This window comes from Pyxicephalus adspersus, chromosome 9 (assembly GCF_032062135.1).
Source record: "Pyxicephalus adspersus chromosome 9, UCB_Pads_2.0, whole genome shotgun sequence".
NCBI lineage: Eukaryota > Metazoa > Chordata > Amphibia > Anura > Pyxicephalidae > Pyxicephalus > Pyxicephalus adspersus.
In genome coordinates, this window is record NC_092866.1 from 44,767,509 (window position 1) to 44,795,334 (window position 27,826).

Here is a 27,826-nt window from a genome sequence, read left to right on the forward strand (position 1 = left end):
TACTTTCAGCAAAGTCCTTTTAAGATCAGGTGTAAACAGGAGGGATACGATTCAGTGTAAACACCACCACATATTCTGGAGCAGCAATTCACAAAACAAGAACCCCGAAAAACATCTCTAATTAGGACTAACTAAACTTTCACTTTAAAGAGAATAAACAGGCAGGTCATTATTGCAGAAAGGAACAGTCGATGTCCCTTGTATACCTGTATGCTGAAAAAAAAGCTGAACTGCACATGCGTAGTATCAGTTTTTGTTGCCAGGATACCCAGCAATCCCAGGTTTCCCTGTACATGCCATTAATTGATAAACTCCTGAGCGATTTTGCATGAGTTATATCATCCTGGCCTGGCCAATAAAGATGGTTGAAGATCCTCTACAGGAAGGGAAGCAAGAAGAAGATTGTGGCACTCCAAGAGGGAATGGGGGCAGGTGAGTAAAGTGTGTTTACTTTACTGCTTTAACTGGATAAATATTTTTTTCTTTATATTAGATTTTACTCATCTTTAAAGATAAAATAAATATTAAAACGTGAACATTCACAACAAATACCAAACTATATTGAAAATGAGGATTGTCCCCATGCACTCATTATGCTGATCACACAAGTTGAAGCCAATTGAGAGAAACAAATAGGAGGAAGAAATCTGTCAGTGCCACATTTTTAGGAAAAAACTGGAACAGAATTTCTGACTATTTTCTATCTATTTCATAGTTCTCTTTGGCAGTGGCTGACAGGGGCAGTCTTCAGGGATCCATGGTCAATAAAGTAAAAACATACTGATCATCTGTGAAAAGCAAGTCTAGTGGCATGGCAGTTCTGAATTACATGACCTAACGTCATGAAAGGCAATGCACTAGGGCATTAACTTATGCCGAGTCTTCAATCAAAAATATACACTCTGCAGATGTCAGCGTCCATTCCAAAGAGATCATGCAAGTCACGCAATATTATAAAATACCTAAAGAAACTGCTTTTTACAACTGATAGGCAAGTTTGTGTTTACTTTATTGCCTTACCCTTCCACCCTAATGTCTGCATGCCTGTAAAAGACGGCCTTACTGCATTAGTCTAGCATTAGTTAAGAAATCATAAAAGTTGTTGAAGAAAAGGAAATTAACTAAACTGGAGAACACTATCTAATTACTATGGGTTTCCCCAAGATAAGTTGCTGATCAGTTGCTTCCACTATAGACTACAGAATGCACCTTTGTCTGATGTAATGCAACACAATGTTTAAGCAATGCTTCTTCATTAGAAGCAACATTTTTGTCTTCTACCCTATGCAATACTGTGGGCCTGATTTATGAAATATCTCCAAAGCTGGAGAGGATACACTTTCATCAGTGAACCTGGGTGATCCAGAAAACCTGGAATAGATCTGGTTTAAGATTGTAAACATTTGTCAACAAATAGCAAATTACTTTTAAGAAACCCATTTAAGGTTTGCTGGATCTCCCACGCTCACTGATGAAAGTGTATCCACTTCAGCCTTGGAGAGCTTTCATAAATCTGACCTGTAAGTATATTACTTTTATATGTCATATATATTATCATTTAAAGCAGTGTTTCTCAACCAGTATTCCTCCAGAGATTTCCATGAGCAACTTGTGCCTCTCAGGTCAGTTTAATCAACAACAATGATCTTTTAGGCTATCTGTAAGGGTGGCAATTCTTTAACTGTCTAGTAAAGTAAGAAGCATTTTCCCACTGACCACTGTGCTAATGTACTATGAGCTGTGTAGATAGTAAATATAGTAAGGTTTCCCTAAAACATAAAGGTTATTTCTCAGGGTTCATCCACATTAAAAAGGTTGAGGAAGAGCTGATTTAATGATATATACATATCCTCCATACAGAAGTTATCACAGTAAAGATTGTGATTCTATGTCAAATTGAATAAAAAAAACTGTTACTGTCTTCTGTTAGACAGGAAGTATCAGAACAGATAGAAATCAGAACATTTAAAACACACAAATATCTTGTAAAATGAGAAACAAAATATGTTTCAGTATAGATTTTAATGGTACTTGCATTTCTACTAATTCAAAGTCAAGTGTTTAAAACTATATTTTGAAAGTTTAGTTCAAAAAGCTAAAAATAGCACTTGAATACAAAACACATAAAAGAAAACTGCTACAAGAGTGCTGAAACATTACAAAGACGCATTATGAATGACATTATACAAAGAGGGAAAAAAAGAAACTGTGTATGCAAAAAAAAAACCCCAATCACAACCTGAATGGCAATCTAAAGATATTTTTTAAGCTTTAAAGTTGTTGGAAAGAATGTTCTTTTCAATTTATTAAAGCGATGGTAAATGTATCTCTAAATGACTGCTGAGATGAAAGATCAAAACAGGAGGTTCAAAAGAACTGATATGTTTTAGGCATATATGTTATACAAGTAGTCCCTGGGTTACATATGAGATCGGGACTGTAGGTTTGTTCTTACGTTGAATTTGTATGTAAGTCAATAATAAAGGCAATTAGGACAGATGTTTTGTTCCTACATATTATTAGGCAGCGTGGTGTGAGTTACTGTTAAAAATTTTTACCTGCAGAGTTTGTCTTGGTCATTAAAGAGGTACAAGAGGCTGCAGAAAGAGCTCACCCCCCTAATATCACCCACAACCTCAGCTGTGTTTAGCAAAGAATTTCTTCTGCAAGTCATGCAAACTGCCCCCCTCCTCCCTTCAAACCTCCGTCCTGCACAGAAGGAGCAGGAAAGCCCTGTTCGTTTCTAGGAGGCATCTGTATGTCAGATGTCCTTAACCCGAGACTACCTGTACTTACATAATTTTGGATATGTCAATATCACCTACTGACTTCATAACCAACAAAAGTAAATCACTCACTGTGTGATGTGGCTAGCAACATGTTTGTATTTGATTGCTATGCTATGCTAAAAAAATCAGCACAACAATTATCAAGTGCAACAAAAAAGTAAAAGAATAAATATGCAGTATGTATTTTTACCTGAAAAGAGAAACAGGAAAACTAGGGGCATGAGTATAAACCTAGGGCACATAATACAGCTGTTACTACTTACATTCAAAACAGTAATCAGTAAAAATGGCAATAAAATGAACATAAAATGTTAACAATTTAAAATATTTAAAATACATGCTCCTGATACAGGTGTGAACTTAGCCTTAAGGCGTAAGTAAGCCATGGAGGTTTTCTTCCTTCACCTCTTTCGCATTCCAATCTTTGGCTATCTTGATTTACTGTTTCAGGATGGCGTCACCCCTGCACAGGCTCATTTAGATTTCATTTAGTTTTGGCCCTGCAGGAGAAGCCCCCAGGATTTCTGGGTAACCTGGAAACCAACACTGACGGCTGGGATGGCGTTCAGGCAGGTAAGAATACTTATTGCAGAAGGGAGGTGGGGGTCATTCACTTTTTTAACCCTTGCAGCATGTGCAACTGGCAGATCCTCAGCTCAGGATTCTCAGAAAAATTATTGCATTGCAATTGGCCGGGGAAACCGGAGTTGTAGGATAAAATAATACAATGTAAAATAAGGGAACATCTATAATAGGGTTATAAACCAGACCTTTCATAGGCTTGGGACATTTGTGGATATGGGGGCGGTGAACGTGTATGCCCCTCTTATCTATAAAAGCTCCTCTGGAATCTTGATTGTGATAGAAGGAATTGACAAAATGTAGCCGTCTTTTCCTTTGCAAAACCAGGTGTGTCCTGCCTCCCAACAGTGGCAGGGGTCATTGTTAGGTTATACCACAGCAGAATTACAAAAGCAATACCATTCAAAAACAAATTTATGGCACATGCAATCAAGGTAGGTTTCATTACTTACCTCTCTTGCTCCATCCTCAAGCTCAAAGCCTGCGATAGGAGAGTGGGCGGGCATATATGGGCTGCCGGCAGTAGTTTGCCTATGCCTGGTATAACTGTAATCAGGTATGGCTAACATCATGGGCATAAGACTCAAACAGGATAGATAGAGTAGGCATAGAACAGTGAGTTAAATGCAGAACGCTTTCAATTTTTCTGCACTACTTTGACATGTTCCTTTAAAATGCCTTTTATTTGCTCAAACATCTGCTTCAAGTTAGCTTTCTTGACTTGGGTTAATGTCAAATGAAGAATATTAACATGTCACAAAAGTTTGCATATTTAATAACTTAGGATAATCAAAAGAGGGTATTACTTATACTCCAATGGTCCTGAATTAGGGGAATGCCCCTGGGAATGCTGACAGTGCTCCTTGCTTATCTGTAGCATGCATAAATCTACTACATGCTGCAAAAATTCATCAATCCTGCCACATAAGAGGCAGAGTAATGATTCAGATGATTTTGGCAAAGGATATTCTAAAGCAGTAGTTTACTGAATATATCATATTCAAAGTTCAACAGTTACTGGGCTATGGCTACCACCAGTGCAGGAAAAAATTATTATATAGGTCCCAAAGTTTAGGGGGTCTTTTAAGTATATTAACTGTCCTCATCCTACTAATTTAGGCAGGAAAGTGAGATACTAAACTTTATAAATACCATTTTCTATATTAGCCTTTCCTACAGTTGCTAGGGGTTCTTTGAGCAATTGGCAAATTCTGTCAGATGACTGTCATCATTTTTTTGTCATGTACACCAATTGTTTCCAATTGTGGAAGAGGTTAGGAAAGGCTGACCAATATTGTTTCATTATGCATGTACGGGCTATTACAGCTCTACTGCAGACAATGTTCTAAAGTTTTATACAGATGACTGTGGAATATTTCCCTAGGCACAACACTGGCATAGACTATTGTAAACAGTCTATTGTCAAAATTAAACAAACAATAGGGCTAATCTTTTGGCAAAACATATACTCCAATAATATATACTCCAACAATATATGTTCTCTTCAGCTTTAAATGGGGTTCTCTGGATGCTCAATAAAGCGTCCAGGGGCAATTTCCCACCTCTGCCACCTCCATAGGCGTGTTTAAAAATGCCTAAAAAGGCAATTGCCTGTACAAGCATTTTTAGGCTTTTTAATGCCTAATGAGTGGGCATTTAAAAAATGCCTATAAACACCTATACAGGCAGTTTCAAATGCCTGTATTAGCCTTTGCAATGCCTCCAAAAAACAAGAGTTTTTTCCTGAAAGTGATCCTGGATGCCTTGCTGTGCAGAGTAGGTGTCCAGGAAAGGTACCTCAGGTCTGAACAAGCCATTGTGGAGGGAGAGGAGAGAACAAGGACAGGAGAGAACAGGAAAGTAATGATGGCAGGTGGCATATGGAGGAGATAAACAGAGAAAATATTTAGGTGGACAATATGCGCAAAAGTGGAGTCTGGAGGGGATGGTGGCAGGCAATCTGAAAAGGAGTGCAGAGGGTATGACAGTGGGCAGTATGTGCAGAAGAGGGCTTTGGAAAGTATAACTTTAGCCCAAAAAAGTTATCAGAAGTGTGCAGAGTCTGTGGATATTATGTGCAGAGCAGACAGCAAGCAGGACGTGCAGGATAGGAGGGTATTGCAGTGAGCAGTATGTAAGTAGAGGTTATAGTGGAAGGCAGTAAGCTAAATAGAGGAGTGCAGAGGATATGAAGGCAGGCAGTATGTGCAGTAGAGAGTACAAGGGGTATGATGGCGGGTAGTACATGCAGGAGAGGAATGCAGAGGATATGAGGGTAGGAAGCTTGTGTAGGAGTAAGTATTGAATGTATACGGAAAGCAAAATGATTAGTAGTGGGAATGTTTTAAGGGCAGAAAATGTGCAGAATATGTCATTACATTGACATATAACATTGCACATTATTTGCAGAGAGAACTGCATTTTATTCTTACTAAATAAAGTTGGCAGTCATTAGCAAAAAGTTAACATACATGGTTGTAGTAAAGTATAAACCTGTATGTGTAACAGATTTTAATGGAACCAATTCTCTGACCCACAGTCGTTCAGTTATGAACATGGTTTATTTGGTTTATATGGTTATGAAGTATTCCATTTACAATAACAGAGAACTCAGACTAATTAGAGATGGCAGCCATGACAAAAAAATATATTCATATGGCTATGCTTTTTTGTCCTGGAAACAAGAAAGGTAAACTAAATGTTGTTAATATGAAGCAGAAATACTGGAGAACAGAAATACATGTTATCAGAAATGTCTGTTTCTGCCAGTTAAAAAAAAGACAATTAAAGGCCTAAAATGGACTATTTAGAAAGGCTTGTGAAAAATGCTTGTAGCAGAATGCTTTACTGTGCGATGTGGTTTAATTTGGAGTATAGTTGTGTCAGAGATCTGTTTTAATAGAAGTAGACTATATTGACAAGCTATTATTGATAAAAAAACTCTTTACATTTACTGGATATATGTACAGGATATGTCCTGGTATTGACCTATATGTAATAAAATCTAAGTGGTTGAGATAGAGCATATTACTTCCCCTGGAAGTAATATGCTATTGATATCAAATCTTCCTTTTATAGTTCAGTTATCTTACACTATGTTTCAATTTATTATCTCATAGGATTCAAATTGGCACTTCAGCACTTACTGCAAGAAATCTGATAAAATGAATTGTCCTTAGGATGTTTTCCCTATGTTCCTCAATCTTAAATGTTATTAATGTTTTTCCAGAACATATAATTTTTATCGATATATATACAGCATATACGTTTTGCACGTTTGTAACAAGTGGCAAAACTTGCTTGTTCCAACTGTGACACCCGTGACACTTTCTTACACTACCTTCAGCAGTCTAAGGACATACATGTTTTCAGGACAACTGTGCAAAGTAGTTTTTTTGTATTGATTATATCAGTGTACTCTGAGGGACCATCTGTGATGCTGCCATCAATCAGAAAGGATGGAAACTGGGCATTTTGTAGCCTACTGGATTTTGGTGGCCTTAAGTATTGGAAATTCATAATATGTTACAGGAAATAAATCTGTCAGAGCTCACTGCTATCAAAGCCCCGTTAAAGATCTATGCAAATAAGGTTTTGTGAAACCTGCATTTTCCTTTTTGAGCCCACATATGTGTCTTAAAAATACAAGACCCAAGACCAAAACTACACAGAAAAATATGTAGAAAAAAAGAAATACAACGTAAAACTTTTTTAAAAAAATGGAGAAGTATTAAGCAAAGCATTGAACAAGAAGAATCCACTATATTGAATACTTTACTTTCACCTTTTGAACTTTAGATCTGGCAGTTTCCATGGTGTAGATATAATGCCACAGTTCCTTCCCTGACCTCCAAACTAATACAAAATGGGATGCAGAATAGAGGGTATCCTTAGGTCACAGGTCAGAGTCATGTGAAAGTCTACTAATGTTTCTACATATACTATGCAGCTTTTAGAAAGACTGTATAGGCACTAAAGTGAAAACACTAGATACTTCTCCTCAATGCCTAATTAGTAGTAAAGCACCAGTTTTGCTGATTTTAGGTTTTAGGTAAGTTATATACAGTGCCTGGATTTTAGCATATTTCATTGCAGATTTTTGTCCTGCTCTGTGGATACTATCCCTGAATTCCAATCAATTCCTTCTACCTGTTGTTAAGTGATACGGTCTCCCTGCTATATTTACATGGACAGTGCCAGAGTAGTAAGTCAAAAATAACTTATAGCAAAAGCATTCAGACAGGTAGAGCTAGAACTAACGCCAAAATTATGTTCATTGCACAAACTCTGTACAGAACGACCCCAGTGCAATAGTTACAAAGAACCAATATTTTGATATTTTGATTGATTTGAAATGTAAATTCAAAAATAACAATAATATATGAATAGCTTGTCTAATATTGTATACTTTAAATCTATTTACAATCAAAACAGGTAAGTTCTTTTACAGGACCAGTCCACCCAAAAATGATATTTTAAGAGAGATCTCTGTGGTTCAGTTTCTGTGTCTCTATATTGGCTGCAATCATTTATTTTAATTACAAAACTGATTCACTCAACTTTCACTATGCTCAATAAATTTGTAACATCCTAAATTCCTTAGTAAATCACCCCCCATGTATATTATATTGAGGTTGAGGTTGAGATTGTAACAGGTGAAGTAAAAGCCTACAAAGGTGGACTGAAACACAGCCAGGAATGGTGGTGGAACAACATTTCTATAAGTTGTCCCAAGAGACTGAACCTGTCCAACACCAGCTAAACTAGAAATATTTTGTTTAGACTGATTCTTTAAGTAAAATTGTGGTTTCATTGTGCTTACCTCAACAATGAAATCATTACATGTATGCACCCTGAAATAAATGCATACATATACAACAGTCCTCTATTAAATTGTCAGAAATCCATGTCAGTAATTTACATATGTCTATACATCCACTAATGTCCACACATCTCATGTGGGAACTAAGGCAAGATTGTTTCATTTTATGTGTCTTCAGGGGAAAAAAAAGCAACATTTTTTGATTGTTGTCATGGTATGAATGCAAAAAGGGCATTATTAAAACCTGATAGAGGAGCATTAACGCCAGTGTAAAAAGAGACACTGCGTTCACTAAGGCAGTATGTCCTTCTGCAGAATTTAAATCCTGAAAAATAATTTGCACAATATGAGGCAAAACTGTCATTACCAACTTGCTAATTTATTGATTTAACCATGTGTATGTTTTATGGAATTAATTTCAAGTAGGAGTTTTTTTCAGGCAATTTACATAACAAGAACTTCCACAGCATTTTTTCAATACAGAATTCACAGCACGATCCTCATTTTATATATCTGTGATGGGAATTTAGTGCACCAGTAGAAAAAACGTTTTCCCTCCAGCACTGTGTATCCTAGTCTGCACACAAGTCTGGCTCACAGCTTTTACTTACAGCCGAGTAGCTAAACAGCTCAATGTTATGTGGTCATATTATTATGTATTTTTGGAATGGAAAACACTGGCCATATATATAACCCCCTTAGAGAGAAAGAGCACTTATAGGATAAAAAAGAGCATTGATGACCATAGCTAATACAATGTGGAACACCTAATATTACAATTTGTACAGGGTGCATGTAAACATCAACAGATGACATTTAGATGTATAGGAAACACTGTGCACCACCACAATCGCAGCCCATAATTGCTATAGTAAGGGCAGACTGGTTAATGCAAATCAAATACCATGTGCTGTGTCATCAATGTGTGCTAAACCATGCCCCTGTCTACCTAACCCTCATCCTTTGCTGTGTCTGTATCATAGCCACTTATTATGAAAACCAAACTATCCCAAGCTACTATGCAGGAGCAATAGCATTCTAGCACCCAGCCTAGAGCCAAGTTTGCATGTTGGTTTCTGGTCACCAAATCTTTCTGCAAAGAAAACACATTTAAGGACTGTTCACAAAAAGTTATTTTACATATATACATCGAAAGTATTATGGGGGCTTCACAACTTATTTATGGATAGTTAGCATTATTAATTTTATTAATTATTATTATAATAGTATAGTATTTTTTATTAATTATGTAAATGGGAACAGTCAGAATTACCTACTGCATTTGAAAAGTGCTTTTTGCAAAATGAAAATAAATAATAATAAATTCTGCATCCCCTGCACTTGGTTATGTTGTATGACAGATCACATGTGCTGGCCAGAACAGGAATGAGATGGTTCCAGATAGCTGGCATGGAGACTCTCATTTCTATTTCACTGTGCACTATATAAATTCTATATCTATAAAAATACAATTATTTTAGGATTTCAGTACTAAAGTGCTCAGTAAATTATGTATTGTATTCTAATGTATTGCTTTGTTTGGAATATCTTGGGGCAGCCATGTTTTTTAAATGAGCACTATAAGCCAGAAATGATAGCATTATATCTGTATCAGCCTGTGCTTAGTGCAAAAGCTTTTCACCTATCTTTACAAACAGACATGCTCCCAGTAATACTAGAGATCTTTGCAATCTGCTTTGTGATGTTCTAGCATCCCAAGTCAGTGCATCAAAGGGTACAATTAAAAAGCACTGAGGCTGTAATCATATCATGCAGATGTCCATTTAGCCCCATTATATTAGCCAAAGGGAGTATGCAATGATGAGGAAGTGCTTACAGCATGAGATGGTCAGTCAAAGCCTGCTTCAAATGTTTCAGCTATATGTACTGACTGAATGAATAAAGCCATCACCTAGTTACCTGGAGGGACATCCATCATGTGAACTGATATGCATTTCTTTTCACAATTCCAAAATTCTAGTATCAATAAGTTTAATAATTCTCATACTTTAAAGACCATAGGATGAGGGAGTTAATATTATTTTTGTATTCTCAGTGAACAAAATGATTTTTAGATGCAAATAATAAGTGCCACAATCTCTAATATATGTATACGTTTGTATTCCAAGGTTTTCCATAGTTATTTGAGTTTAAAGCTTCCTGCAAATATCAATAACTGTACAGATTCATGTAAAAAAATTGAGAAGACCTAACGAAAAAATTATTGTAACGGCTAGTAGAAAAACAAAACAATAGATTTGTCAGTGAAAGCCTGCCCCTAAGAGCTTACAATCTAATGTACTTTTCACTGTACACACAGACAGATATAATAAGTTAAAACACAGTGACAAAAACAAATACAGCGGGTACATAAAAATCCAAATATAGTGTGGTAAACATAACCCAGGACCTTGGTACTATTTATTCTAGTAAACATTTAGCTACCATTTAACCACTGATTGGTTGGCTAAGCCCCCCTGGCAAAGTCCTATATTTTTTTCTATGTTTCAGTAACATATGACTAGTACCTTGACATGGTCATGTGGTTCTTTGCAGATAGCTTGAAGAAACAATGTTTGGACACAAACATCCACCAAAATGTCTAGCATTTAAAGGAATAAGAATTCATATTCTTAAATTAAAGCCAGTGTTTCCCAACCTTTTCAACATGAGGGAACCCTTGAGATATCTTTCAGTTCTTCAGGAAAGCCCTGCTTTAATTACTATACCCACTGCTCACAGTACATAAGTGTGGTGGCCAGTAAGAAGAATTCCTCTTACATTGCTGGTCTTTTGTAAATATGCCACCTTTACAGATAGCTAAAAAGATGATTGGTGAGTGGAGAGTCAAAATTGTTCATTGGAACCCCTAGCAACCTCTGCACGAACCCAAGGATTTCATGGAACCTTTTACTGACAAACACTGGTTTAAGCCAATAAGGACAATAAGGAACAACAAAAGCCCCCCAGTAAAGAACTTTAAAAATTAGTATGACTTTGTAAAATATTGGCTATTTAAATATCATTCTATCACAAGTGACCCAGCATCATAACTGGGAAGGAAGGGGTGTAAAGGTATACGTTAAGAATAAAGGTATACGTTAAGAATAAACACATTTTTGACTTTTAATGGAAGTAATAAGATGTAAAAAATGAATTTAGGAAAGCATTTTAGAATAAGGGTATGTTTTAAGGATCACTGTAGCTCTATATCTCTGTAGCTTTATAATGCTATATGTGGCTATATAGCAAATTTGTTACATTTTATATTTATAATTATATTATGTGAAACCCACTATGCTGGGGAGAAGTGCATTTGTGTTTTAATATCTGAAGTATTCTTCTTCTAAAATAAAAATGACTGATATATTGTGAAACACTACAGTAATAATCATAAATGTCAATCCAAGCATAAATTATGTGCTGGTTACCTGCAAATAATTTCTGTATTTAATATAAATATCTATCTATATATATATATATATATATATATAGATATATATATATATACATTAGTACTTGTTTTGGTACTGCATTTGTGATGGAATAAGGACCAAGAAAAAGGCAAATGGAATCTGTATACTTACTAGTTTACGCTGACACCACTGGCAGAGTCCGCACATGACAATTGTGATACTCAAGCTGAGGGCGAAGGCACCGGAGACTATAATTATCTCATTGGTTGGAGATCCTGAGAGAAAAAGAAATCATGAATGGAACACTCATGGTGTATTATGTAAGTGCAAAGAACAATATCATATACATCAAATATAAAAAAAACATCAATATCATAATCTCATAATGGTTATCTTCAGCAAATTGTTATATATAGATCAACATGATATCAGTCACAATGCTCAAGGTCATTGTGCAAGACTCCACTAACCTTGGGCTCAAGGTGTTCAGATCAACATATCTGTATATGGCCAAACCAATACATGTATGTGCAATTCATAGAAAACAGAACATTAGAAGATGAATGTATATTTTTTTCAGAGGTGAATTGTATTAAGTTGCAAGGCAAGGACGTTAATTAGCAATTGCAAGGCAAGGACGTTAATTAGCAATTGGCTAGTAATGGTTAATACACTTTGCTAGTTCTTTGTAAAAAAAAAAAGGTCTTGTGGGATTTTTTTTAACATTTCACCAAAAAAGCAAAATAAATAAATCTGTCATGGTTAACTTTGATGTGATAACCTTCTTATGATTGAATTGTATACAGTGTATTGCTGGTTTCTGTTAGGTGACTTACATTGAAAGTACAACACATACACACAATACAGTTATGTCACAATTTTCTTTTTTCACATTAAACTATCAAACCTTGACAGTGACAAGATTAGGAGACATGATAAGAGTCAAGGCAGAATAAGTCATTGTGGCCATGGATGGGTTAAAAGTCCATGTGTGAAGCCCAGAACTCCCTATGCTCTATGAATATTTATTAGGCCACAGAACAGGGCAGACATATGGCCAAGAAACATAGTAGCCAGCTGGAAGCCTGTTAGAAAGCAAGAGGCGTGTGACATTACAGCCCCCCGACTGAGCATCTTCCCCTTTATAGCATTCCATCATTCTTCACATCCCTCTCTATATTCTTCCCTCCCATTGCATGTTTTCTCTTCCCAATCTCGTACTGCTTTTTCCTAATCCTCACCTTACTCTGCCCATCCCAATCCCTCCACTCATACTGCTATCTGCTTCATTTATTCCACCTAGTGCATTATATTCCTACCTTCACACCACTCTCTCAATTCTTCATCTCACACTGGATATATCTAATACACCTGTCACATTACTTTCTCTTATACAATTCCTTCACAGTTCTATTCCTCTCACACTGATCTCTGTCTCTATTACTCCTCTCATATTTCGCGCTCTCCAGTTCTCCTTTCACACTCTATTTCTCTTCTCACACTGCTCTCTCTTTATCCATTCTCACACAGTCCTCCTGCCTCTTCATTTTTCCATTTGCACTGCTAACCCTCCATCTCCCATCCTTCTACCACACTGCTTTCTCTTTCTACCTCTCCTTTCACACTGCTTCTACACCGATCTCTCTTCTATCCCTCCTCTGACACTGCTTGCTTGCTTGCTATCTCTCTCTCTCTCTCTCTCTCTCTCTCTCTCTCTCAAATCCCCTCTTCAAACTGCTCTCATTCTCTATTCCTCCTCTCACACTGGCCCTGATTTATTAAAGGTCTCCAAGGCTGGAGAGGATACACTTTCATCAGTAAAGCTGGGTAATCCAGCAAACCCAGAATGGATCTGGTCCAGGATTCAAAGAATTTTCTATAAAATAGCAAATTACTTTGAAGAAATCTATTCCAGGTTTGCTGGATCACCCCATTTTACTGATGAAAGTGTATCCTCTCCAGTCTTGGAGAGCTTTTTTAAATAAGACCTTTTGAAAGGGCCTGAGGAACAGAACCTTTCATCTTTCTCCATCCCTCCTTTCAGACAGCTCTCTATGTTTTGTGTCACACTGTTCTCTATGTTTTGTGTCACACTGCTCTCTTCTTCCATCTCTCCTCTGGCACTCTTCTCTCTCTTCATCCCTCCATCCCTGTTATTGTTCTTTCCCTTCATTCTTCCTCTCACACTGCTCTCTCCCACACTCCTCCAGCACAGCTCACTCTCTCTCTCCATCCATTCTCTAATGCTACTCGCTCTCTTATTCCCTCCTTTTACACTTTTTTATCTCCATATAACATCTGATCCCGTATTCACCTTTTCTTCCCTAACACTGCTTTTTCCACCCCACTCATTGCAGAAAAAAAGCCATAACATGCACACACACACACATATATATATATATCTGTGTCCATGTATATATTTAGAAGTATGTTTACATAAAATACTGTAAAAAACTGAAACAATGTAAATTAAACAGATGACTGAAATATGCACAATTAGAGGTTAACAAGCAAATAGATGAAATTATATGAAAATCTTTTCCTGTTAAAGGCAAGCTTGTCCAACCTCCTTTCTCTCCTTTGTCCTTCAGATAGCCCTTATTATGTTGGGTGACCTTGTTCAGATTTGCTTGTACATTCAGCAGCATTCATTCCTGGCTACAGATTCTTTACCATGGTTTTCTCTTGTGAATGTGTATTTGATTTTCATTAATAATACTGTCTGAATTGCTCTGATTTGTGACAACTTTAGTTAAACAAAAAACATATTAAAAATATAGTTTAATTTTAAATAATTGAAGAACTAATTTAAAGTTTCTGTGGTAAAAGTACATTTTGGAATTACGTTTATCTACATAACTGATCTGCCATGTTGTCTTTACATAGTTAATGTGGAGGTTTACATGGCATTTTCATACCTTTTCATACTGACTGCTTATATGGCAGGAAGTGAAATACCATTCATGGTAAACAAAGTCTTACAATTAAGTAAAAACAAGTGTGAGTGTTGTTTGTTCAAAGTAAAATAAACAAAACATTGCGCACATACAAATATTAAGATATAAAGTAGCGAAGGACAACCATTCCTAAGCTCATTTCTGTGCTATGGTCACAACACTTTCTTCAACATAGTGAAAAAAAATGTTTTTTTTATTACCTGGTTCATATGGGTGCTCTTTTCGGGGGTTTTCTAGGTTTTGAAATACCCATCGCATGCAAACTGATACAGGTAGTCCCCGGGTTACATACGAGATAGAGACTGTGGGTTTGTTCTTAAGTTGAATTTGTTTGTAAGTTGGAACAGGTACATTATTTTAATAAATGCAATTAGGACAGATGTTTGTCTCACCATATTATTAGGCAGCGTGGAGTCAGTTACTAATAAAATGCTGGCTGTGAGCTAATCACAAACAAAGCAAAAAAACAAAAAAAAAACTTTATGGAGCTTAGACATTCATTAACTTTTAGAACAAGCGGTGCTTGTCTTGGCAGAGTTTGTTTTGGTCATTTAAAGAGTTACAAGAGCTTGCAGAAGAGCTAAAGCTACGTACACACTTCCAATTATTATCGTTGGTAAACGAACGACGAACGATCCTGCACGATATCTGCGAACGATGGTATAGCACCGATCCTGTACATACAGATAACCACACGATCGTTCGCAGATATTGTACACGCGATAGATGCGATCGTTTGAACGATACAGGAAGTGACGTGCACCACAGGAAGTGAGCGAACGTTCGTTCACCGCGCATGCTCAGACCATGGACGATCAATGAACGACCGTACACACGATAGATGGTCAACGATCGTCGTCCAATCCGATCCGCCGGTCCGGTCGTTCATGTCCAACGACTATCCTCGTTCGTCGGCGTCGTTGGTTACCTTTTTTACGAACAATTTTTGCCCAATCGATCGTTCGTCGTTCATTTCCAACGATAAAAATTGGAAGTGTGTACGCAGCTTTATTCTCAGATGTGTTTAGCAAAACATTTTTTTCTGCAAGTCATGCAAACCACCCCCTCCAAGTCTCCATGCTGCTCATGAGGGAGCAGGGAAGCCTGTTCATATCTAGACGTTGTTTGTATTTTGGATGTCCTTAACCTGGGAACTACCTATTTACCTTTTTGGTGCAATGTGGATGAAAGTTCTGAGACTGTTGGACTTGCTATACATTACCTTATGCATTCAAATACGTTTGAGTAGTGCTGTGTTTTAATGCAAGAGGAAGCCTTAGAGAATGTCGATTTACACAAGCCCTACACTGTGCTATCAGTAGATTGTGTGATCTACTTTAGATCTGCCAACAACCATGTAGTGAAGATAAACACCTCATTAGATTTTAAGTAATTCTAGTTTTGGTTGGAAATCCTAACAGGTTTATATGGCTTTGAACAGAGAATGATGGGAAATCTGAAAGAGGTTTCAACGAGACCCTAAGCTGAGAAAATAATTTTGGCTTTAGAAGGTGAAAATGATAAAGAGATTCTGCAATCAAAGGTGATCAATCAAACCCTTTAAAGGTGATCACTGACACACAATGACCAGCTCCCTCCTTTTTATCTTCTCCCAATTTGGCATTATGAATATTAGAAAACTGCTATACAGTTTTGGTGATTAGATGCACACCTTGTGCTACACAAATAGCAAACAACTGTGCAAAATATAAATCTTTTTACACACTCCTCACTTCCTCTACCGTTCCTCTTTCCCTCTCAATATGTTTTCCATAATCTTTTTATTGCAACTCTTCCCTCTCTCCACCATATATTATCTTCTGTCACGCACTGATCTCTCCCTTCATCTCCCCCTTGAATTACAATTCTATTCCTCTAACATGTTTATGATACTTCTCCTCCCACTCCTTATTCTTTGCCTGCCTCCACTTTTCTCCCTGCTACCTAAGTCTTCATCTCCTAGTAATCAATTGATGCCTTTTATAATATAGAATGTTTAATGCCTTAGAGTACTTAACATTGTTACAAAGCAGACTTTCCCCAATGTTAAAATAAAAAGAATCTGCCATGAAAAGCACACAACCTAGAGCATAAAATATAATAGCAATACAGTGCATTTATTTTCTGAAAAGCATTATGCTACAATCAGAAACCATTTGTTGTTATGAAATCACTTCCATAGCTCTAATTTTACATTTATAGATCATCTAAAGCACCTAACAATTAAGGTGCCCCATACATAAAGTTATTGTTCCTGATCCAACTACATTTTAATGGAACTAGTTTTGGTTAGAAGAAATGGTCACCATTTATGATAACCCAGAAATCTGCATGGCTTATGATATATGTGTGAAATAGTACAGGAAGAAATTTCCAATGTAATCAAGCGTTGATTTTTCTATTTGTATTGTCCCATTACAAAAGATTAGAACAGATTCTAGCTTAGCTGAGTTACCTCAATATAGAAACATGAAGCATTGTAGCTTAGCTAAAATAGTAGAACAGGACAAACACAAAGCCTGCTTGGAGATGTACTGGGGTATTTGCATGTTCTGCTACCTTACCATGAGGAACCTAAAGCAAACAGTTAATGATTTCCAAAGCAAAGGCTCTTGTTGTCCCCTTGAAATCAGAAAACAAATGAAACAATTGGATGAAGATTGCTGTAGGCCATTCTTTTTATCCCTTGCAAGTAGTTTTTCAATTAAATGCTGATGGAAAGCTTCCAAAATGCCCTACAAATGGCAGGTGTATACCTTGCACACAACCAAAATGAGAAGAAATCCTTTAAGCCTTGGTAATCATAGCACAACACAAATGGAACACTGCTACCATAAAATGACAAGGTACTGTATTAATACTCAAAGGATTTTGTTGTACTGGCTGTGATTTTGCACTGTGAAAGAAATCAATTTAATCAAAATACAAGGCACAGCAGATACCACTGGAACAGGTATGTGAGCCCATGCCTGAGCACTTCTGCATGGCAGCCTTAAGAAAGACAAACAATTCCCTGCAGGATGCAAAGAATGGCTCATTTTTAGACATGCCACTTCAATTTATGCCAACAATCAAGACTCTATTATCACAATAATCTCTCTTTTTCACTGTACATAATCATACATTTACTTTCTCTACTTTATATAGAGTTACATACTGTACAATCAAAACCATAATAATGCTACCTACCGTTAATAATTACATGGACTGCTTTTAACAGACTAGCATGTTTATCTGAAACAAAAGGCCAAAGTTTTTAGGTAAAGCTGTGTTGAACACACCTTGGACTAAAGTTATGTTGCTCCTGGTGGTTGTGCTTGCACAAAAAGGGAATTAAATGGTTATGAACAAATCATTTGATTTTTATGGGATAAACATGAGTAAAATGTTTTCTGGCGGTCTAAAAGTGTAAGGAAGGAACTTGGTAGGAACTTGGACTAGACTGGGAGACAATATTGTCCTCAAAGAACACAGAACAGAAATGGGAATGTTTCAAGTCTGTTCTACAAAAGCAAACTGAAAAATATATTCCAATGGGTAATAAGTTTAAGAGGCTAAAATTAAAACCTGTGTGGCTTACAGCTGATGTAAATAAGCCATAAGAAACAAGAAAACAGCATTTCAAATATATAAAAATGAAGGATCACCTTCATCATTTGAATCCTATAAAGAATATAACAAAAAATGTAAAAAGGAGATAAGATGTGCAAAACTTCAACATGAAAGACTTATTGCAAAGGAAAGGCAAACCCCAAACAATTTTTCAAATATATTAATAGCAAAAATTTCAGATCTGAGCATGTAGGCCCCTTAAACGATGTCGCTATGTTGGTAACTGGGGATAAAGACAAGGTAGATTTACTAAACACTTTTTTTTTAGCTCTGTGTACACGAAGGAAAATGGCAGAGCTCAAGTCCAAATTCATAAAAGCAATGTCACTGCCTTAAATGAGTCACAATGGCTCAGAATTGATATGATTAAGAAACAGCTGGGAAAAATTAAGGTTGACAAAGCACCACGACCTGATGGATTACATCCACGTGTCCTCAAAGAGCCGAGCTCATTTTTTTCAAAGCCATTATTTCTAATTTTTTGAGACTCTTTAGTCACAGGCAAGGTACCGATGGATTGGCGTAAGGCCAATGTGGTTCCTATCTTCAAAAAGGGAGCAAAGTCATTACCAGGTAACTACAGATCCATTAGTTTAACGTCCATAGTTGGAAAGGTCTTAGAGAGTTTGATAAAGAGCCACATAGAGGAGTTTCTGCTAGAAAATAATATTATAAGTGATAGTCAGCATGGCTTCAAGAAAGACAGAAGTTGTCAAACAAATTTACTCTCTTGTTATGAGGAAGTAAACAGGTAGACAGTGGAATAGCAGTTGATATAGTGTACTTGGACTTTGCTAAAGCATTTGACACTGTACCCCACAGACAGTTAATATGCAAGTTAGGGTCGATAGGTTTAGAAAAATCAATCTGTAAATGAATAGAGGACTGGCTTAAAGATCGCATCCATAGAGTTGTAATTAATGATTCATATTCTGAATGGTCTAAGGTTATTAGTGGTGTACCCCAGGGTTCAGTGTTGGGATCTTTACTGTTTAACATCTTCATAAATGATATAGAGTTTGGGATTGAAAGTACCATTTCTGTGTCTGCAGATGACACCAAACTATGTAATGGAATTAAGTCCATACAGGATGTCTATAATCTACAAGCAGACCTGGATGCGTCATACTGTCTAGGGGGAATACATTTGGGGGAGTTGGAAATGGAAAAGGATCTGGGGGTTCTGGTAGATCATAGACTTAATAACAGCATGCAATGCCAAGCTGCAATATTGAAAGCTAGCAAAGTACTTTCTTTTAATAAAAGAGGAATATACTGCAGAGATGGAGACATAATCCTGCCCCTGTACAAAGCATTGGTCAGACCACATCTGGAATATGCAGTCCAGTTTTGGGCACCAGTTCACAAAAAAGGACATTGTGGAATTGGAGAGCGTGCAGAGAAGGGCAACTAAACTAATAAAAGGAATGGAGGAGCTCCGCTATGAGGAGAGATTAGCTGAACTGAATCTATTCTCTCTTGAGAAGAGACGTTTAAGGAGCGATATGATCACCCGGTATGAATATATAAATGGTCCATATAGAGAACTCTCCTCACCATTATTCACTTTGAGATCATTACAAAGAACAAGAGGGCACTCTTTGCGTCTGGAGGAAAAGAAGTTTAAGCTCCGGATAAGGAAGGGATTCTTCACTGTAAGGTCTGTGAAAATGTGGAATCGGCTCCCTCAGGAAGTAGTTTCAGCAACTACTATAGATTGCTTTAAGAAAAAGCTGGATGTTTTTCCAGAAGCACAGAATATAACTGGGTATTAAGGCTTTAAAATAAAAATAACAGTGACTGTTCATCCAGGGAACATCCGATTGCCTCATGGAATCAGGAAGGAATTTTTTTTCCCCTGTTGAAGCAAGTACCATTGTACCAGGGTTTTTTTTTGCCTTCCTCTGGACCAACTATGTCCTATAGGGTTTTATATCTAGGATATGCTTATTTCCATAGTGGTTGAACTTGATGGACTTGATGTCTTTTTTCAACCTAACCTACTATTTAACTATGATGGTTTTATCAAAATGAAAGCTGTTCATGTTGTCTCTGCAGATTATGAATTAATTCTGCCTTATGAAAGACCTTGCCATTCTTCTTTTACCACAGTTAATTTTGTAATAAAAAGTTGGATAATTTGGCCGCTGAAATAATTGCCAAGGTTTAAATTGCGCATGTATGCAAGTGGGAAACTACAAAATTAAGTAATTTATTGTGTAAGAAGTGACGGAAACTACATAGGAAAGCAAATCTTAACAATAAACTGGACTTCTTAACTAAACTGAAAAAGAAAGTTATACCAAACATGCAAGACTATATGAAATGTAATGAATCTGCATACAACAGGGAAAATAGATTGTTTTCATGTAGCAGCAATGCTACTTAGTGGCCTCCCAGACAAAATGAGGAGATACTTGTTGCAATATTTGATGTTCACCCAGATGATGAGCTCACCCTTGAATATTTTAAAGGCTTGTATGGATGAAGATAAAAGTTAACCAGAAAGTAAAAACAGTGACAATGTTCCTGTGGCAGAATTCACATTAAGAACCAACAACCAGATAATCATAATTGATGATTACTCAAAGTATACCGTGTTCTGTTAAGTAGCAAAGGTGCCGTTCTAAATAAAATTAAATGGTATATTTACCAAGTAATAAAATATACTTGGCAAAATGCCTAAAATTTTCTTGCAAGGATAATGGCACACAAGTACACAAGTAGTAAAACACAAGCTATTTTAGGAAAGCATGGAATTATGTTATGGGCTAGTGTTTTATACAAGCTAGAAAATTATGCTGCAGGGAGATTGAAGCCCACTTTATGGTGGCAGAAGCATGCTTTTAAATAGATATGCAACATACTGGGTAGATTCAATAATGACAGCCTGTTATATTGAAAACTGCTTACCTGGAAAGCAGCTAACAGAAAAGAAAAAAAAACTCTATATGAGCTATGAAATGGAAGAAAGTCTAATCTGAAAGATATCAAAACCTTTGGAAACAAAACATATATAGATGTTCCAAAGCATTCGAATAAAAATGTAGGGGCAACCCAAACTGGATGCTTGGCATCCATGGTTCACAGAGCGGCACAGCTTGAGTTAGCAAGAAATTGGAAAAATTCATAAATTACCAGTTCAAGAAAATGTGATCTTCAGTGAAGCTGAAGATGAAGAGATGACATCTCCTAAATAGCTCCAAGCTTATGAACTTGCAGAATAACTTTAAGGAAAACGTGCAATTGAATGTAGATTTTTAAAGCCAAATATGACTCAAAAGTTTAGCTTCATAGATGCAGAGCAAGGTTTGTGGCACACTGATACTCACTAACATGTGATGAGGACCATGATGCCACATTTGGTCCAATTGCAAAACAAAGAACTTTTGGAACTATGCAAAGTATAGTTGCATGTTCATTTTATATAGTTGCCCATTTGTGAGACATGTATTGTAAGTATTAACATTTTTGCCTATGTATCTTTTTATTTATCTTTTGTTTTGAATATGTATACTATATTTTATTCTCTTTAACATAATCTCCTTTGTTCCTATATCTATAGCTAGCCAGCTGAAAATGTAAACAGATGAACTTTTCTCCAGAATTTACAAGATTCATTTTATTAATTTACAGGCAACAGATTAGTCTTCTATACTTAAGCTTGGTATACACATTCAATAATTCACTTAAGAAGGTCATTAGTGATCATTTCCAGCATCAGTATCACAAACAAGCTCTTTACAAGTGGTATGATGCAAGGGAGGTGCCCTGCTGTATCATTGATAAAATGTTTGGCACAATGGACCAGTAAATGATGTTAGGGACATCTATAATAAGAACAGAGTTTCTCCCAATCACAAATGATAATGTCTCTTAACAAAAACCTAGCATTTGTTCAAGGCTTTAAATGAAAGGTAAAAACTGGAGGAGCAGAGATAGACCACAGTCTATAGTGACAGGAATAAAGGTACAATTGGGTGAATGTCTTTTTTTTTACAAGCAAAAATATTTACCATTGATAGAGTTAATTAATCATTTTGGTAACAACATCTGATAATATAATTAGATTTTATTGATTGATTTAATTTCTATTCACTATTGAAATGCAGTAAGTGATTTCCCTGTGATTTACCTTAGTATTTCAGAACAAGTTTCAGTTAAGTTTAGGTAAAATTATCTTTCAGTTCTAAAAGCAAAACATAAACAAACACACTTGTGTTGTATATACCATGTTTCTAACCCTGACAAGATGTTGGCAATTCTATTTGCAGTTTAGTAGCGTGAGCAGTTCCCCTCTGCATTTGATGCTCTCAATTGTTGCTGAATATGACCATGATTTCTCATACTGCTGCAATTCTGAAAATAACATAACAAGCGATGTGTGTTTTCATCTGCACAAAGTCACATGAAAGTGATCTGGTTTCTTGGTTGTTGTATAGTAATGATCTTGAAACAATTGCCCAGGATTATGGACATACAATTACCATGATATGAGCACCAGAATACAGAAAGTTAAAGGAACCACTAATGTTAAAATATTATCATTTTGAATACTGATTTATTTAAAGGTCTAGACCCAAAAACGTTTTAGTTTTGTTTTTTTACTAGTTTCAGTTGTCAGTAGTTTTTTTTTAAAAGGGTCTGTGTAAGGGATTACTTTTTTCCTATCTTATAAAATAGTGTTACCCCCAGGGCAGGAAGTGAGGGCAAAACTCTTTTTCTTTGATTTAGTTAATATGGTATTAGACTTCTATACCACTTAAGCAAACCTCATGTGCAAACACACTCAATTCACTAGAAAATCCCTTTTTGGCATCAGTAAACTGGACACTTAAATGTTGACATCCAATGAATAATGGGATCTGTTTAATGCTATGTACACATGTCAGATAATCGTCACCCAAGGTGAACAGTCATGCTCGCCTCGGGCAACTGACATGTGTACTACTGTTCCCCCAAAGGTCGTTCATCAATCTGCTACAATGCCGCTCGCTCATCGTTCCCTTCCTCAATAAAACAGAACAACACTGTATGTACACTGTCAATGGCAACAATCACAAAAGATTTTATCCTGTGACAATATCAATCGAAGTTCTTTACAGTGTGTGTAAGGGCAGAAGCGGAGAGATCATTGATGTCTATAAATTTAACAGTAAGCTAATGACTTGCTCCCAAAGGACTTGTTACAGAAAGGTTCTTTCATAAAAATAATACCTATAGGTCGTGCAAAGAAGGTCCTTCTTTAAACACTTTCTGAAATAGGGTGGCAACACTCTATCCCTGTCTCCTGTTTATTTTTCCTTTTCTACCCAGTTACATGCTTTCCTAAACATTGCGATTGTTTATGATACACAGTGATTGAAAAACTAAATGTTAAGCAGTGTGAACAGCAGTTTCTGTGCAGCTCCTAGTGGCTAAAACATTGCCAGGCTGCCCCCACCAAAGCACTGGTTCCTAATGCATCAAGGTTTAAGAATTTAATTGGAGGCAATACTGAACCACTCACTACCCTCCCTATGATTCCCATTTTATGGCCACAGATGATATTCTATAGAATCTCAACCACAGACAGGGTTCAGCGATATTAGCAAGGGGTAACCAAACCGGAGCCGCGCCACCAGTTTGAACAGGCCCTTAGTGTTTAGTACTTTACCTAAAATAAATAATTTCAACATTAGATTTTGTTTTAGTGTACCCTGCCTTGACAAAGCATTGTAAGCCAGTATGTGAAATCAGCTTTTTAGTTGCAGATTACAATATTGGTACCTAGCATTGTGCGATCAACCACAAAACAACCCTGGTCTACAGCCTGGTGTATGTTCAGGGGGCCCAACTACATCCTTCAAGCTCCTGTACCAAACCAGAGAATTAGCCCAAATGGTTTGAGCTCTGAATCCATTGGGTATTTGACAAGGTCAAAGGCATTTATAGGCAGATAAGTTATGTACAAAAGTCAAACTTTTTTTTACTAGAAATTATTAGCAAAATTAGAATTATCCAGCAACACTAGAATGAACAAGCATTGTACACACAGTTGTATGGATAAGGGAGGGGTGAGATAAGTAAGGGGAACTCCTCTGCATCTTCCCTCAGAGGAAAGGGCAGTGGTTGTTCCTATTTGGTCAACTAGTAATCTGCCCAGTGGGTCATTACATGACTTGGGAAGACTGCTGTGCATGTGCTAGATTTTTAATAATTTTTTGTCTTGGGTGACATTTATCTAGTGTGTGGATGTATCAATAGTGTCTGACAGAAAGGACCTGATCACGTAATAAGCAAGGCAATTTCTGCGCCTATTGTAATCCCCATGAATTTCAATGAAAAATATAGTAGGCCATGATTGCTACCTTGACTCGCACCCATTCTGCCCTACTATATCCTTGGTATGTAGTCCTTTTACCTTTGGCTGCTTGTAACTTTAACTATACAGATCCTCATTCAGTTACAATTCCTTGCATGATCTGCCCTTGAGCAGAACTTTTCAGGTCTTATCCTAAGTTATTAGGCCAATATATGTGGCTAATAATGTATGACAGTGCCAAAGGTTTCCAAGTAGGTTTGCTGCAATTGTAGGTATATGACTTTACAATTTTCTAAAAAATGCAAAAGCTGCAATAAATTACAGATGTTTATGTCTGAAGGTACCCCATCAATAAAAAGTTATATTAAAAGACTTCAAGACTTTCAAGTGTTGTGAAAAATACTTCTGCTAGGTGTATCTAATTTTTCTATCATATATCTTCTCTGAAAGAGCTAAGTACTCATGAAAGGGTCCCTGTTTTCCCCACGTACAATTTTTTAGTATTCTGGGAGGGGAGCAGAGAAAGGTGAGGAGGTTGAGCTATTATTATCTGCAATGAGGAGCTAGAATTTAGTCATGCAACATCTCCTTTATGATTATTAGCAAGCAATGTCTGTGACCAAAAGCCTATCTGCCAGTATTACAGGTTATAAAATGAACACTTTAAGCACGCAGCTACTATCTCAGAAAAGTGTAATAATGACCAAATTACAAGCATGTCTTCTGGGGAAAAAAACAATTATAGCCCTTCTTAATATGAGAGTTTCAGTAGACAATTAGACATGAAACAAAATACAGATTGAATTGCCCATGCCGTTTGTAACAGACAAGAGACAGATGCTAGCGTTAACCCTTTCTAACTTTACATTTCAGGTGACCACAAATCTAACATTTGCACCAATTTTAAATCACCAGGAATGTGTTTGTTTTACTGTTTTCTTATGCAGGCTAGAGCTTTAATAAATCAGGCCCATAGTTGCAGGCAATCTAAATGTTACTATGGTATATCAAGAACATCTCATTTCTGTAAGGCTTAATTGAGATTTAGGATCTAATTTAGGAACAGATATTTTTCTGCAACTTTTAAAGAGAAAACCATGGGGAAAAAAAGTGCAGTTCCAAAAGTTCTACTACTACATATAAATCTCCTTCGTTGCATTTTGCAGAAACTAAGTCTGCTTCGTCAGAAGAAGGACATCTACAAATAACAATTCAATAACAATTGATTACCAAATTATTCATTACATTCTTTTATCACATTGATAGACTCATCAACATTTTTGAATTTAATATTAGATATAATAGTAAACTTACATACTGCGTGTAAGTGACCGCCTGTAGGATTGTCCCTAAAAATTTTGGTTTTCTTGTGGTAAACCTAGCCGCTTTTTGTTATCACGTTGTATTGGGATGTGGTCTGGTTTATTTAAGTCCGGAATGGTATTAGGATTTACAGCACTGCATATATGCCCAACTTGTCAAAGCAAAACTCAATCAAATCTTTACTAACTCCACAGATATAAAATCTGTGCATTATGACATTATCTATGTTTATTTACAGTATAAGTTATTAGTATAAGTATAAGCATCCCATATGGGGATGCCTCATGCAGGCACCCCAAAGCAGCAATAGAATTCATTCAAAATCAGAGAATAGATCACAAAACAAGCTCATTGCAGTGAATACTACAAGAGGGGATTAAAATAAGACGAAATTGATTGATAACCATGGATAGTGAGGTGAATCACAATATCACCATTATTAAATATAACTAGAGAAAGGATAAGTAAACAGAAAAGGGCTTTAAATTATAGTTGCTACAGTGCTGCTCCTGCCTACTCATCTGTATAGAAAGAGCTCTATGTGCCATAGAAATCAGATATTTCTGTCTTCTCCTTTTCCTGAAGAAGCAAATTTATTCCATGAAACGTGTTGAAATCAGCAAGGTTTTCCCATATGTTTGGTTAAGGTAGACAGGAATACTTAGTATCCATCGCACATTTTTAATATGGTTTTAATATCAATGTTCTTAATTTTGTTCCAAAAAAAGATTTGTTTTGATAAATTTATGTCTAAATTGATTATGGTTGGCCTTTAAAGTCCCATATATTGAGTTAATCTCAGAATGTACTTGTTTACTGAATAGGGATGTGGCCATGTGAGAATTAGAAGGTTGGTCATTCATTATTTATATGATTGATTGAATGTACTTAACTGTTATACTTTATCTTTTACCTAAGTTATTTGTAACATATGAACTGCTACATCTACCAGCGACTTAAGTCTGCAGCATTACCAGCATAGGGTATATAAAATGTTTACTTTAATTAGTTTACACAGTTCAAAAAACAATAGCCTTCTGGTGAAATGAACCTGCAAGGGTGTTTGGTTGGTATAACTAAATAATAATGTGTACAGAAATATGTAAATAGGCCACCTTTAAAACCAATATTATTTTATGTACAGTGTTGGCCTACCTTAAAGCAGAACTGCAGGCAAACAGCTAGCTGAATAGATAGATTAGGCTCAAATACTAGAGCTGTTTTTCATTTCAATTTATTTGTATTTTTTCTAGTTCTGTAGTTTAAATAGATCTGCTGCCTAGCATAACCCTGGCACCCCAAGATCATCTTATCAGTGCTCTGTAGTGCAACACATACACGTCTGGGGGGGGGGGGTCGTTCTAATTGCACAGTGAAAACCACGTAAACGATCAATATCTGAGAATGACTTAATTTGTCTATCTGGTCCTACACCTGTCTAATATTAATACTATAGAAAAGCTATAACAGCCAGTCAAAATGCAAATATTACTCAATAGAGTCCCCCTTTAGTATATATTCATATTTAAACCTTCAATAAAATTATCTAAAAAAAGTATGATGTATATAATCTGTAACTTTTCTGACATTTTTTTGCTTCTTACGTCTTGTCCATAGCCTGGAGTTAAAGAACACATAAAGAAAGAGTAGAAGGAAAGATATAAAACCTGCCAGGAAAGTACGATACAATGTAACAATAAACAGTTTTATTATTAGTTTACAGTAAAAAGTTCACAAAACAGACATTGAGTGGCCCTGTCCTCATACTAAGCACCACAGGAATGATTTAACAACTACGCTGCTTAATTTGTACTGAAACTAATTAAGTGATTAGCGCACAACATGTTCCTATGATGATGGAAGCAAAAGGTTTCTGAGATGTTATTGTATTTTTCTACCGTAGCTTTGCTGTGTTTTATTAAACAGCTCAATACCACAAGGTTAGAAAAAAATCTTTTCTGATGCACTGGACAAATAGAGAAGAATTCTTTCACACAGTGTTCCTTTATGTGTTCTAAAGA

General features: G+C 36.3%; 2 protein-coding genes across 6 annotated transcripts in view; both read right to left on the reverse strand.

Moving 5' to 3' along the window:
* Window positions 1-27,826, reverse strand: part of MRPL23 (mitochondrial ribosomal protein L23) — a 706,510-nt gene that overhangs the window by 670,610 nt on the left and 8,074 nt on the right. The window lies entirely within an intron of this gene.
* The window catches only part of SYT7 (synaptotagmin 7), a 251,363-nt gene that overhangs the window by 142,057 nt on the left and 81,480 nt on the right, over window positions 1-27,826 (reverse strand). For all 5 annotated transcript variants that reach the window (XM_072421753.1, XM_072421756.1, XM_072421755.1 and 2 more), the window contains exon 2: window positions 11,781-11,884. In XM_072421753.1, coding sequence (XP_072277854.1) covers window positions 11,781-11,884 — 104 coding nt within the window. The remainder of the gene's footprint in view (window positions 1-11,780; window positions 11,885-27,826) is intronic.